Source organism: Rhinopithecus bieti, unplaced genomic scaffold (genome assembly GCF_001698545.2).
Source record: "Rhinopithecus bieti isolate Rb0 unplaced genomic scaffold, ASM169854v2 scaffold_26546, whole genome shotgun sequence".
In the NCBI taxonomy this organism is placed as follows: domain Eukaryota; kingdom Metazoa; phylum Chordata; class Mammalia; order Primates; family Cercopithecidae; genus Rhinopithecus; species Rhinopithecus bieti.
In genome coordinates, this window is record NW_016812367.1 from 686,354 (window position 1) to 698,124 (window position 11,771).

General features: G+C 48.8%; 1 protein-coding gene and 1 long non-coding RNA gene across 2 annotated transcripts in view; both read left to right on the forward strand.

Annotated features, from left to right (window-relative positions):
- The window catches only part of LOC108544758 (uncharacterized), a 15,128-nt gene extending 14,078 nt beyond the window's left edge, over positions 1–1,050 (forward strand). Inside the window, exons 8-9 of the mRNA XM_017896024.1 lie at positions 430–515; positions 840–1,050. Coding sequence (XP_017751513.1) covers positions 430–515; positions 840–1,050 — 297 coding nt within the window. The remainder of the gene's footprint in view (positions 1–429; positions 516–839) is intronic.
- Positions 1,051–1,497: 447 nt separating this feature from the next.
- Positions 1,498–4,083, forward strand: LOC108544777 (uncharacterized). The gene is made up of 3 exons (XR_001889949.1): positions 1,498–1,519; positions 3,504–3,571; positions 4,025–4,083. It is a non-coding gene; the product is annotated as an uncharacterized LOC108544777 (long non-coding RNA).
- Positions 4,084–11,771: the final 7,688 nt, after the last annotated feature.

Here is an 11,771-nt window from a genome sequence, read left to right on the forward strand (position 1 = left end):
CCTCACAGCTTCTGGCCAGGGCAGCTGCTTCACACTAGTTGCAGCAGAAGTGCGAGAGGAGCCAGTTCCAGTGCAGGATGAGCTAAGCAAAGGGAGGGGCTGCCCCAGAGGCCAGGTGTTCCTTGCAAATCTCCCTTGTGACCCATAAGACATCACTTTGCTTGTTTTTCTGAGCTAGGCTTGGAATCAGCAGTCCCAAAGGCTGTGTTCTTCACCCACGGCGGGAAGGATCCTGGCCATGGCTGGTCACTGTGAAGGCAGGGGCGGTGTCCTTTTTGTTCCTTCTCATCCCAGAGCTCAGCCCTGGGCAGCCCATCTTGGGGCCCCAGTGATGTTCTGATGCACACAGCCCTGCCCTGAGATAGATCACGGGTGTGAAAAGGCTTCCTGCTCACCCTCCGCAGTCTGCTGAGTCCCACACGAATCCAGGTTCCTGTGTGGATCCTGATTCAGGGTCGGGAGAAGTGCGTGGGCTCCCCTCTGCGTTTGCTGTTGCGGTCCTGTCTGCTCCTGAAGTGTGCTATTAAGGATTAAAATAATAAATACTACGTATAGCTCACCATAATGTTTTAAAGTCCAATGAAATGGATATTAATTGCAGTAGGAGCATAGGTTTATTTAGGAAAGTTAAATGACATAGTAACATTTTTACAAAAAAGAGGATATTTACCAGGCCTCTTTCTGTGAGGAGACCCTGTCCTGGAGTGATGTCCTGCATTTGTGTGCTGCCTGTGTGAACACTGCCTACTTCACAGTGATGAGGGTGGCTTAGCCAGAGACCCGAGGCTCTGTCTCCCAGGGCTCTCCTGATGGTCTCCTCTGCCTCCTTCACCACCAAGGAGGGTGGCCCAGCAGCAGCTCAGCCCGTGCTCTCACCCACCTCCTCCACACACGCCAGCCCTGTGTGCCCAGCACCCAAGGCTGCCAGAGGTCCTTCAGCAGCTCCCACGGCTGACAGTGACTCTATGTTTCCTAGTGACGGTGACCAATCAGATCATCCCAGAAGTGGTTGTAGCTCATCGCAAGGTAAAGTCTTCTTTCTTTGTCTGAGACGGGAATTTTATTTCTCTTGGTTTCTTTCCATTTCATTTGAATTATGATATGCAAATCTCACCATGGAAATTATAGATGAATCACAGAATTTCTTGGTGGGCAAATGTAAGTAAGAGTCTATTACCAACTAAGAGCTGATTCAAGATGGTGCCCATAGGTGACAACTTTAGTGACAAACTGCATGGCAGAGAGCATTTTCCTCCTGAGAAATTCGTTCTTGAAAATGACGGTGACTTTGCAACCAAAATCATTTTGAAAATCTTACACAAAACTCTTGTGCCTTTCCACAATATCTTCTAGGCTTTATTTTGGGGTCATAGCCTCAGGCACTATTTCGTGTCTGGATTTCTAATGTCATCATGTAAACAAAGACCTGTGCACACAGGACACAGCATGGCCGATGCTCACAGTGTTTCCTTTCTCTATATGCAGCGAACAGGAGGACTAGGACCTCCCAGGAAAGGACGTAAGTATTCTGGACGCACCCCTTTCCTAAGAAAAAATCTTCATTGTTGAGAAAGGTGGAACTTACTAGCCTGCTTTTGCTGGAGAGCCACTTTGGATTGAGCTGCCTGCCAGAAATGAGGTTTGGACAGTTTGGTTAGAAAACATTAAGAGTCTACTAAAGAACTCTGACCATCCCAGTCTAGTCCCTGAAGCAGTGGTGTCATTTAGATGGAAGAGGGTGGTGTGCATCAGGGTTGGGAGCTGTGGAGGACAGAGTCTGTGTAAAGGGATCACAAATGTCTTTGGGAGCGTGTGTGCATTTCCCCAGAAAGCATGTTCCTATGTGCAAAGCACAACACAAGGATTACTGTTCTAAATACAACATTTATCACCATTGAACACGTCACATCAATCAACCCTTTCATCCTCCGTGGCAGCTGTACCTGAAGGTAAGTTTCCTGTCCTCACTCCTCAGATAGAGACGGTGTAGAGATGAGTTTCCCAAGCTCTTGGTCTCCAAAATGGAAGAGACAAATGTGAACTCAAGAATGGGTGAAACATGGATGCGATGGGCTACTATTGTATATTTATGACAGCCCTGGCATAACTCATCACCATGCCAGGGAGTTCCAGCACCTATGTGCGCATGTGGAGGTGTGCTAGCCTGCAGAGATTTTAAGCACTATCATAACAGGACGGTCTTAGTGGTCACCTAACACTGGGTAGGAATAGCTACATTTTACAGTGGAATCTGGTGTGGTCATTAGTGTGAGGCACACTTGCAGAGCTCAGAGGGTTTTGGCGGCATGATGGGTTCATTCCTCAGCCCCCTGTCAAGAGCAGAGAATAATCAGGGACACATTCTGTCGTATTTAAGAACATAGTAACCACAAGCCTTAGAAAGGCTCCAGTTCACTAACACACACACCTAAGGCACAGCACCAAACGGGAGCTCAAGAAACAACTTGGGCGTTAGCCTGGTGCCCGTCTCCCCTGCTGGAATTCCTGCACAGCTGGGATGGAGAGGGTCAGCGCCCCCACCTGCTGCTTCCAGGATGGCCTCTCCCAGTGTCAGAGCCAGAGGGAGCCTGAGCAGTAGCAGACTCCCTGGACACATGTTGTGTTGAAAAGAGAGACTGGAAGGAGAGATAGCACATGTGACATGTCATGTTTAAATGGTAGGATAATTGTATTTTCAAATCTTTAATTTTCCTTAAAACAGATGTTTGGCAGATAGATCTTATAGAATATTTTGGCTGAACTACATATTTTGAAAGAAGGGCTGATTTTATGATGTAAGAAATCTTATAGGAGGGGTGATCCACACAGCAGTGCGGATGGGTCCTGGGAGTAAGTGCCCTCAGAAGGGATCAGGAAGGCAGCACAGGCCAGGAGCTGTGGCTCACGCCTGTAATCCCAGTACTTTTGGAGGCCATGGTGGGTGTATTGCTTGAGCCCAGGAGTTTGAGACCAGCCTGGGCAACCTGGCAAAATCCCATTTCTACAAAAAATACAAGAAATCAGCTGGGTATGATGGGGGCATCTATAGTTTTAGCGACTTGGAGGCTGAGGCAAAGGATCCACCTGGGCTTGGAAGGTCGAGGCTGCAGTGAGTTGTGATTGAACCACTGCACTCCAGCCTGGGTGACAGTGCGAGACCATCTCAAAAAAAAAAAAAAGAAAAAAGTACAACTTAGCTCAGGTTTGAATAGAAGTCTCCCTGAGATGCTTTTGTTGAAACACAGCCACACTGTGTGGCGTACCCTGTTTGAGATCAGCTTTCACACTGATGAGGGTGGCTTAGCTAGAGAACCAAGGCTCTGTCTCCCAGGGCTTTCCTGATGCATTCCTCCTCCACTAAGGAGGACGGCCAGCAGCAGCTCAGCCTGTGCTGTTTACCCACCTTTTCCACACATGCCAGCCCCCTGTCCACAGCACCCAAGGCTGCCTGAGGGATCCTTCAGCAGCTCCCATGCGCTGACAGTGACTCTCATGTTTCCTAGGTTTCAAGTTTCTTGCAGCAGAGCTTCCTAGAGAGAAGTCCACAGAGAAAGTCGTGGCCGTTTTCAAAGTAAGATCTTGCTTTGACTAAGATGGGAATTGTATTTCTCTTGGCTTCTTCCTATTTCATTTGAATTAAGATATGCAAACCTTACCATGGACATTATAGATAAGTTACAGAATTTCTTGGTGGGAAAATGTGAGAGTTCATGACCAACTAGGTCATGATGGCACGCATAGATGACACCTTCAGTTATAAACTGTGTGCAGGTAACATTTTCCTCAGGAGAAGTGCTTACTGTTTGAAAATAATGGTGAATTTGCAACAAAAATCCTATCGAAAGTCTTAGACAAAACTCTTGTGCCTGCCTTTCCACAAGTGTCTTCTAGGCTTTATTTTGGGGCCATTGCATCAAACACTATTTCTCATCTGGTTTTCTAATGTCAGCAACTGAAGCAAAGACCTGTGCACACAGGACACAGCCTGGTCTGACGCTCACAGGGTTTTCCTTTCTCTCTGCAGAGGGACTCAGCGTTTCAGTCAAGTGGTATGTACTCTGCGGGTCACCCATTTGCTAAGAAAATATCTTAGTGTTGAGAAAGGTGACGCTTTCCTCCCTGCTTTTGCTGGAGAGCCACCCTGCTTTGAACTTCCTGCTGGAAATGAGGTTTGGGCAGTTTGGTGTGAAAAAATGAAGGTCAGCAACTGTGGCCATCCACTGTAGTTCCCAGAAGCAGTGATGTCATTTAAATAGGAATAGGGTGCATCGGGGTGGAGAGGTATGGAGGAGGGAGTCCGTGTGGAGTGATGGTGAACGCCTTTGGGAGTGTGTGTGCATTTCTCTAGAAAGCATGTTCCCCTGTGCAAAGCACGACCCAAGGATCAGTGTTCTAGAAACAACATTCCATCCCCACATCAGTCAACACTTCATCCTTCACCACAGCTGTACCGGAAGGTTAGTTTAACACCCCCCGTCCTCAGATTGGAGACGGTGGAGAGATGAATTTCCCAAGCTCTCAATTTCCTGAATGGAAAAGGCAAATGTGGACTCAGGAAGGGGTGAAAGGTTGACGTGACGGGCTGCTGCTTCACAGTCCTCTTGTGGCCCTGGCATAACTCGTCACCACAGCAGGGAGTTCCAGCATCTGTGTGTGCATGTGGAGGCACGACAGCCTAGAGAGATCCCAACACTGCCCAGCACTGTAAGATGTTCTCAGTGATGGCGAAAGGCAGGGTAGCAACACAGTGGACTTTGGGGTGGTCCTTCATGTGAAACACACGTAGGGGAGTCACAGGCTTCTGGCTGCGGTGGTGGTGTCAGTTCTCAGCTGCTGTTCAAAAGCAGAGAATAATCAGGGACATGTCCCATTGTATTTACAGATATGATTGGACCCAATGGGGAGGCTCATGCCTGTAATCCCAGCACTTTGAGAGGCTGAGACAGGACGATCACTTGAGCCCAGGAGTTTAAGATCAGCCTGGGCAACATAGTAAAACCACATCTACACAAAATACAAAAATTAGCCGGACGTGGGGACATGCTCCTATAGTCCCAGTTTTTCAGGAGGCTGAGGCTGGAGGATTGCTTTAGCCTGGCAGGTGGAGTCTTCAGTGAGCCCTGATTGTGCCACTGCTTCCCATCTGGGAAACAGAGTGAGATCCCGCCACAGAAAAACAAACCAAAACAAAACAAAAATCATGATTATCACAAGGCTCAGAAATGCTCCAGCTTAGTGACACACATACCCAAGATCCAGTGTCCAGTATGATGTCAAAGACAACTTGGCTGTTAGCCTGGTGCCCCCTCTTCCCTGCTGGAATCTCAAACAGCTGGGTTAGAGAGGGTCAGCGCCCCCACATTCTTCCCTCATGACAGGCTGTCCCAGTGTCAAAGCCAGTGTAAGTGTGAGCAGCAACAGACTCCACGGACACACACACACACACACGGATGGAAAACAGAGAGTGGAAGGACAGATAGCAGGTGCTAAGTAGGAGTTATCTTTAAATGGGAAGAAAACTGAGTGTTTTCAAAGCTTTGTTTCATTGCCTTTAAAAAATGGTGAGGAAATAATTAGAATATTTTGGTTACAATTAAGTCTTCTCTTTAAAGAAAGGTTGCTAGGTGGGATGATATTTACAGCAGCAGCACAGGTGGATTCTAGGGAGGAAATGACGTTGGAAGGACGCAGGAAGGGAGGGCAAGTGAGCTCGGATCAGATGAGGAGGCAGGAGCCCTGAGAGGCTGCAGGGACACACAGCCTGCCCTGGGTGGTGTGCCCTGTTCGAGATGGGCTATTTTACGTTGATGAGGTGGCCTGGGGATCAAAAGCCTTCCCTGCTCCTCCCCTGCACCTCCCGACGGTCATTCTGTGTCCTCCTAAGTCCCATGGAGGGTCCCGTGGAAAAATTCATCTATGAATCAGATGAGGAGGCCCCACGACAGTGGCAGGTCAGGCCACCTGCTGTTGTCACAGAAAAAGTTAGTTTCTTAGCTTTATCTTCTTGAATTAAAATAAGATATGAGAATCTGGCTGTATATATCATAGGTGACTTACACAGTGTCCTTGGTGGGGGGAATTCTGAGTGAGTCTGTTCCCCACTGAAGCTTGATTTAAGGCAGCAGGAGAAAATGACAGCATCAGCCACGCCCTGAGCGGCAGTGAGCTTTCTCCTCAGCAGCTTGATTTTCTCCTTGGGGCAAAATCACTTAATTGCCAAGGAACATGACCTTGAGAGGACATACTCCAGGAGAAACTTTAGGCCGGGCGCGGTGGCTCCCGCCTGTAATCCCAGCACTTTGGGAGGCTGAGATGGGCGGATCATGAGGTCACGAGATGGAGACCATCCTGGCTAACACGGTGAAACCTTGTCTCTACTAAAAATACAAAACATTAGCCACACATGGTGGCGGGCGCCTGTAGTCCCAGCTACTCGGGAGGCTGAGGCAGGAGAATGGCGTGAACCCGGGAGGTGGAGCTTGCATTGAGCTGAGATCCGGCCACTGCACTCCAGCCTGGGAGACAGAGCGAGACTCCGCCTCAAAAAAATAAAAAAAAATAAAAATAAAAACAAACAAGCAAGCAAGCAAACAAAACTTTAGCGTGAGTTGGTTTGTCCTGTTCTTCTTTTGTGTTTCTTGGATTTGAACACTGTTTTCCGTCTGCTTTTCTACTGCCACCAAGTGAAGAAAAGACCTGTGCACACGGGACTCAGGATGGTCTGAAACTCACAGTGTTTTTCTTTCTCTAAATGCAGGCCGGCGGACTGCCTGAAGAAAAAGGTGTGTATTCTGGAAGCCCTCCTTTGCTAAGAAAAGAGGGTCAGTGTTGCAAAAGGTGGCACTTGCTCGCCTGCTTTTGCTGGAGAGCCACTTTGGTTTGAGCTTCCTGACAGAAATGAGGTTTGGACAGTTTGGCATAAAAAACACTGAGTCCAGTAGAGACCTGTGACCGTCACTGGAGTCCAGGGAGGCAGGATTGTCATTTAGATGGAATAGTGTGGTGTGCCTCAGGGTGGGGAGGTACGGAGGAGAGAGTCATGTGGAGGGATTGGGAATATCTTTGGGAGTGTGTGGGCATTTCCCCAGAAAGCATGTTCCCCTGTGCAGAGCACAACCCAAGGAGCTGTGTTTCTAAGAAATTGCATCAGCACTGCACACTTCACATAAAGTAACGCATTCATCCTCCCCCACAGCTGTACCTGAAGGTAAATTTTATATCCTCATCCTCAGATGGAGATGGTGCAGAGATGAATTTCCCAGGCTCTCAATCTCCTAAATGGAAGAGGCCAATATGAACTCAGCAATGGGAGGAGGATTGATGCAGTGGGTGACTATTGTGCATTCACCAGCCAGCCCTGGTATAACTCACCATTAGTCCAGGGAGTTCCGGCATCTGTGTGTGCATGTGGAAGGATGAGAGCCTAGAGAGGTCCCAACACTATCTGTCATTGTAGGCAGGTCTCAAAGGTTGCCTAACCCAGGGTAGCAGTAGGTACACATTTTACACTGGACTTTGGTGTGGTCATTAATGTGAAACTCACAGAGCGAGCTCACAGGCTTCTGGCAGTAGTGGTGGGGTCATTTCTCAGCTTATGGTCAAAAGCAGGAAATACTCACTAACATGTTCTATTGTGTTTAATAACATGATTATCACAAGCCTTAAAAATGCTCCAGTTGGCCAGGAACAGTGGCTCACGCCTGTAATCCTAGCAGTTTGAGAGGCCAAGACGAGCAGATGACTTGAGTCCAGGAGTTGGAGATCAGCCTAGGCAACATGATGAAACCGTGTATCTGCTAAAAATGCAAAAAATTACCTGGGCATGGTTGCATACCTATAATCCCAGCTACCTGGGAGGCTCAGTTGGGAGGATCACTTGATCCCAGGAGGCAGAGGTTCCAGTGAGCAGTGATCATGCCACTACATCCCCCTACACTCCAGCTTGGGTTACAGAGAGCCTCATTAAAAAAAAAAAAAAGAAAAAAAAAAGAAAAAATAGAAAAAAAATGCTTCAGCTGAGTTAGTAAACATAATCGAGCATAGCCGCCAATATGTCTCAGATACAACTTGGGTGTTGCTAGCAACCATCTCCCCTGATGAATCTCCAGCAGCTGGTTGGAAGATGGTCATGTGGCTCCACCTGCTGCCCCCATTAACGCTGCTGTCCCAGTTGTCAGAGCCCACTGTGAGTTGTGAGCAGCAGGGCGACTCCAACAACACAAGAGCATTGCATGAGAAGCGTTGAGGCAAGGATGGACAGCACTTGCTAAGTGGGGGTTATCTTTAAATGAGAGGAAATGAGTATTTCAAAGGCTTTGTTTATTTGTCTTTAACACAAAAAAGAATTTTTAGTGAATATATAGGAAATTGTGGCTGGAGTGAAATCTCTCAGAAGAAAGATTGCTTTTTTACCAAAATATAAAGAATGACTGATACACACAGAAGCACCACAGGTGGATTTTAGGGAGGAAATGACATTGGAAGGACTCAGGAAGGGAGGGAAAGTGAGCTCAGGTCAGATTAAGAGGCAGGAGCCCTGAGAGGCTGCAGGGACGCACAGCCTGCCCTGGGTGCTGTGTCCTGTTTGATATGGATTATTTCACATTGATGAGGTGGCCTGGAACTAGAAAGTCATTTTTCCCTGCTCCTGCCTTGCACCTGCTGACCATCACTCTTTGTCCTCCTAGGTTCCACGAAGGAGACCCTGGAAGACAGCAACAAAGGCTCAGCTGAGGACGCTCCCCAATATTTGAAGGTCAGGCCACCTGCTGTTGTCAGAGAAAAAGTTACTTTCTTAGCTTTATCTTCTTGAATTAAAATAAGATACGAGAATCTGACCGTATGTATCATAGGTGACTTATACAGTGTCCTTGGTAGGGAGAATTTAGAGTGAGAGTCTGTTCCCCACTGAGGTTTGATTTAAGACGGCAGGAGAAAATGACAGCATCAGCCACTCTCTGAGTGGCAGCGAGCTTTTTCCTTAGCAGCTTGATTCTCTCCTTGGGGCAAAATCACTTAATTCCCAAGCAACATGGAGTTAGAGGAAACATCCTTCAGGAAAAACGTATGTTTTTAGCATGATTCGGTTTGTCCTTTTCTTATTTTGGGTTCCTTTGACTGGTCTCATCGTGACAGTCAATGTCCTGGTCTTCAGTGTCTATAAAGTCCCTCTGCAGCCCTCCTGCCCACTGCCTTGGCATTGCCTCGATTCCTGGTCCCCAGGGTGCAGTGCTGAATCCTGTTGAGCAACCCCACAGGGTTTAGGCAGGGAGCCCAGGTGAGGTCAGAGGAGTTGGCCCCACCCTGCAGGAAGGGTTCCCAGTGACATCTGGGTCTGCTCTGGCCGCCCTCACCGGCCGCCCCAGGGTTTTTGCTGCACTGGGGTCTCTGGACATGCGCAGTTGTTTTCTTCCTCCCAGATACCAACAAGTCCTCTCCCGGCACCTGCAGAAAAAGCAAAAGAGACAAACCCTGAACAGGCGGAAGAAATGTGAGTGTGCAGGGGCGGCATGACCAGGGGAAGGCAGACAATGCCTGTGTGCCCGTGGCTGCCCTCACTCTCTTGTTGTGCCATCAGAAAACCTAGTGAGCTCAAGGAGGATGAGGATGCTGAAGAGCCTGAACTGACCTGTTGTGGCCTTTGTATTTCATGGTGGAAATCACTAAAGGCAAGTGAAGGATGCCCTGAGAACATCCTCCAGGCAACAGACACCCTCTCCATAGCAGCCCCTGAGCCCACTGGGTTGAGCCCTCCATAGGCTGCTTTAATGAGGGAGGGGCTGAGGTGCCAGTCAGGCTACCACATGTAGGATTCCGAGGGCCATGCACCGCGTTCTTGTCTGCAGTATCACTTAAGCTCATTTGAGGGGACTCAGCTTTGCTCTCCACGTCCCCAGAAGACAACAGGGAGGGAGTATCATCAGTTCAACATAAGCAGCAGACTCTTAATCTCAGTGTTGTGAGTTCGAGCCCCACATTGGGTGCCAGATGAAGGGGGCCTGTCCCTCCACATCTGTGGGTATTTTTCGTCAGGTGGAACGAGAGACTGAGAAAAGAAATAGACACAGAGACAAAGTACAGAGAAAGAACAGTGGGCCCACGAGACCGGCGCTCAGCATACGGAGGACCTGCACCAGCACCGGTCTCTTAGTTCCCTCAGTATTTATTGATTACTATTTTCCCTATCTCAGCAAGGGGAATGCGGCAGGAGAACAGGGTGATCGTGGGGAGAAGGTCAGCAAGAAAACATGTGAGCAGGCTGGGCGTGGTGGCTCACACCTGTAATCCCAGTACTTTGGGAGGCCGAGGCAGGTGGATCACGAGGTCAGGAGATCGAGACCATCCTGGCTAACATGGTGAAACCCTGCCTCTACTAAAAATACAAAAAAAATCAGCTGGGTGTGGTGGCAGGAGCCTGTAATCCCAACTACTTGGGAGGCTGAGGCAGGAGAATGGCGTGAACCCGGGAGGCGGAGCTTGCAGTGAGCCGAGATCGTGCCACTGTACTCCAGCCTGGGTGACTGAGCAAGACTCCATCTCAAAAAAAAAAAAAAAAAGGAAGAAAACTTGTGAGCAAAGGAATCTGTGTCACGATTAAGTTCAAGGGAAGGTACTATGCGTGGATGTGCACGTAGGCCAGATTTATGCTTTTTCTCCACCCAAACATCTTAGTGGAGTAAAGAGTAACAGAGCAGCATTGCTGCCAATATGTCTCGCCTCCTGCCACAGGGCAGTTTCTCTCCTATCTCAGAATTAGAACAAATGTACAATCAGGTTTTATACCGAGACATTCAGTTCTCAGGGACAGGCAGGAGACAGAGGCCTTCGTCTTATCTCAACTGCAAGACGCCTTCCTCTTTTACTAATCCTTCTCAACACAGACCCGTCATGGGTGTCAGGCTTGGGGAGGGTAAGGTCTTTCCCGTCCCTTAAGGCCATATCTCAGGCTATCTCAGTGGGGAGAAACCTTGGACAATACCTGGCTTTCCTGGGCAGAGGTCCCTGCGGCTTTCCATAGCGCATTGTGCCCCTGGTTTATCGAGACTACAAAATGGCAATGACTTTTACCAAGCATACTGCCTGTAAACATTTTGTTAGCAAGGCACATTCTGCACAGTCCTAAATCCCTTAAACCTTGATCCCATACAACACGTTTCTGTGAGCTCAAGGCTGGGGCAAAGCTACAGATTAACAGCATCTCAGGGCAAAGCAATTGTTCAGGGTACAGGTCAAAATGGTTTCTTGTCTTCCTTTTCTACATAGACACAGTAACATTCTGATCTCTCTTTCTTTTCCCTACACTCCTGAAGGACCTGGTCTCGTCGTGACAGTCGACGTCCTGGGTCTTCAGTGTCTATAAAGTCCCTCTGCAGCCCTCCTGCTCACTGCCTTGGCTTTGCATCAATTCCTGGTCTCCAGGCTGTAGCGTTGAATCCTGTTGAGCAACCCCCCACAGGGTTTAGGCAGGGAGCCAGGCTGAGGTCAGAAGAGTTGGCCCCACCCTGCAGGAAGGGTTCCCAGTGACATCTGGGTCTGCTCTGGCCACCCTCCGTCCCCCGCCCTGGGGCTTTTGCGGCCCTGGGGTCTCTGGACATGCGCAGTTGTTTTCTTCCTCCCAGATACCAACAAGTCCTCTCCCGGCATCTGCAGAAAAAGCAATAGAGACAAACCCTGAACAGGCAGAAGAAATGTGAGTGTGCAGGGGCGGCATGACCAGGGGAAGGCAGACAATGCCTGTGTGCCCATGGCTGCCCTCACTCTCTTGTGCCATC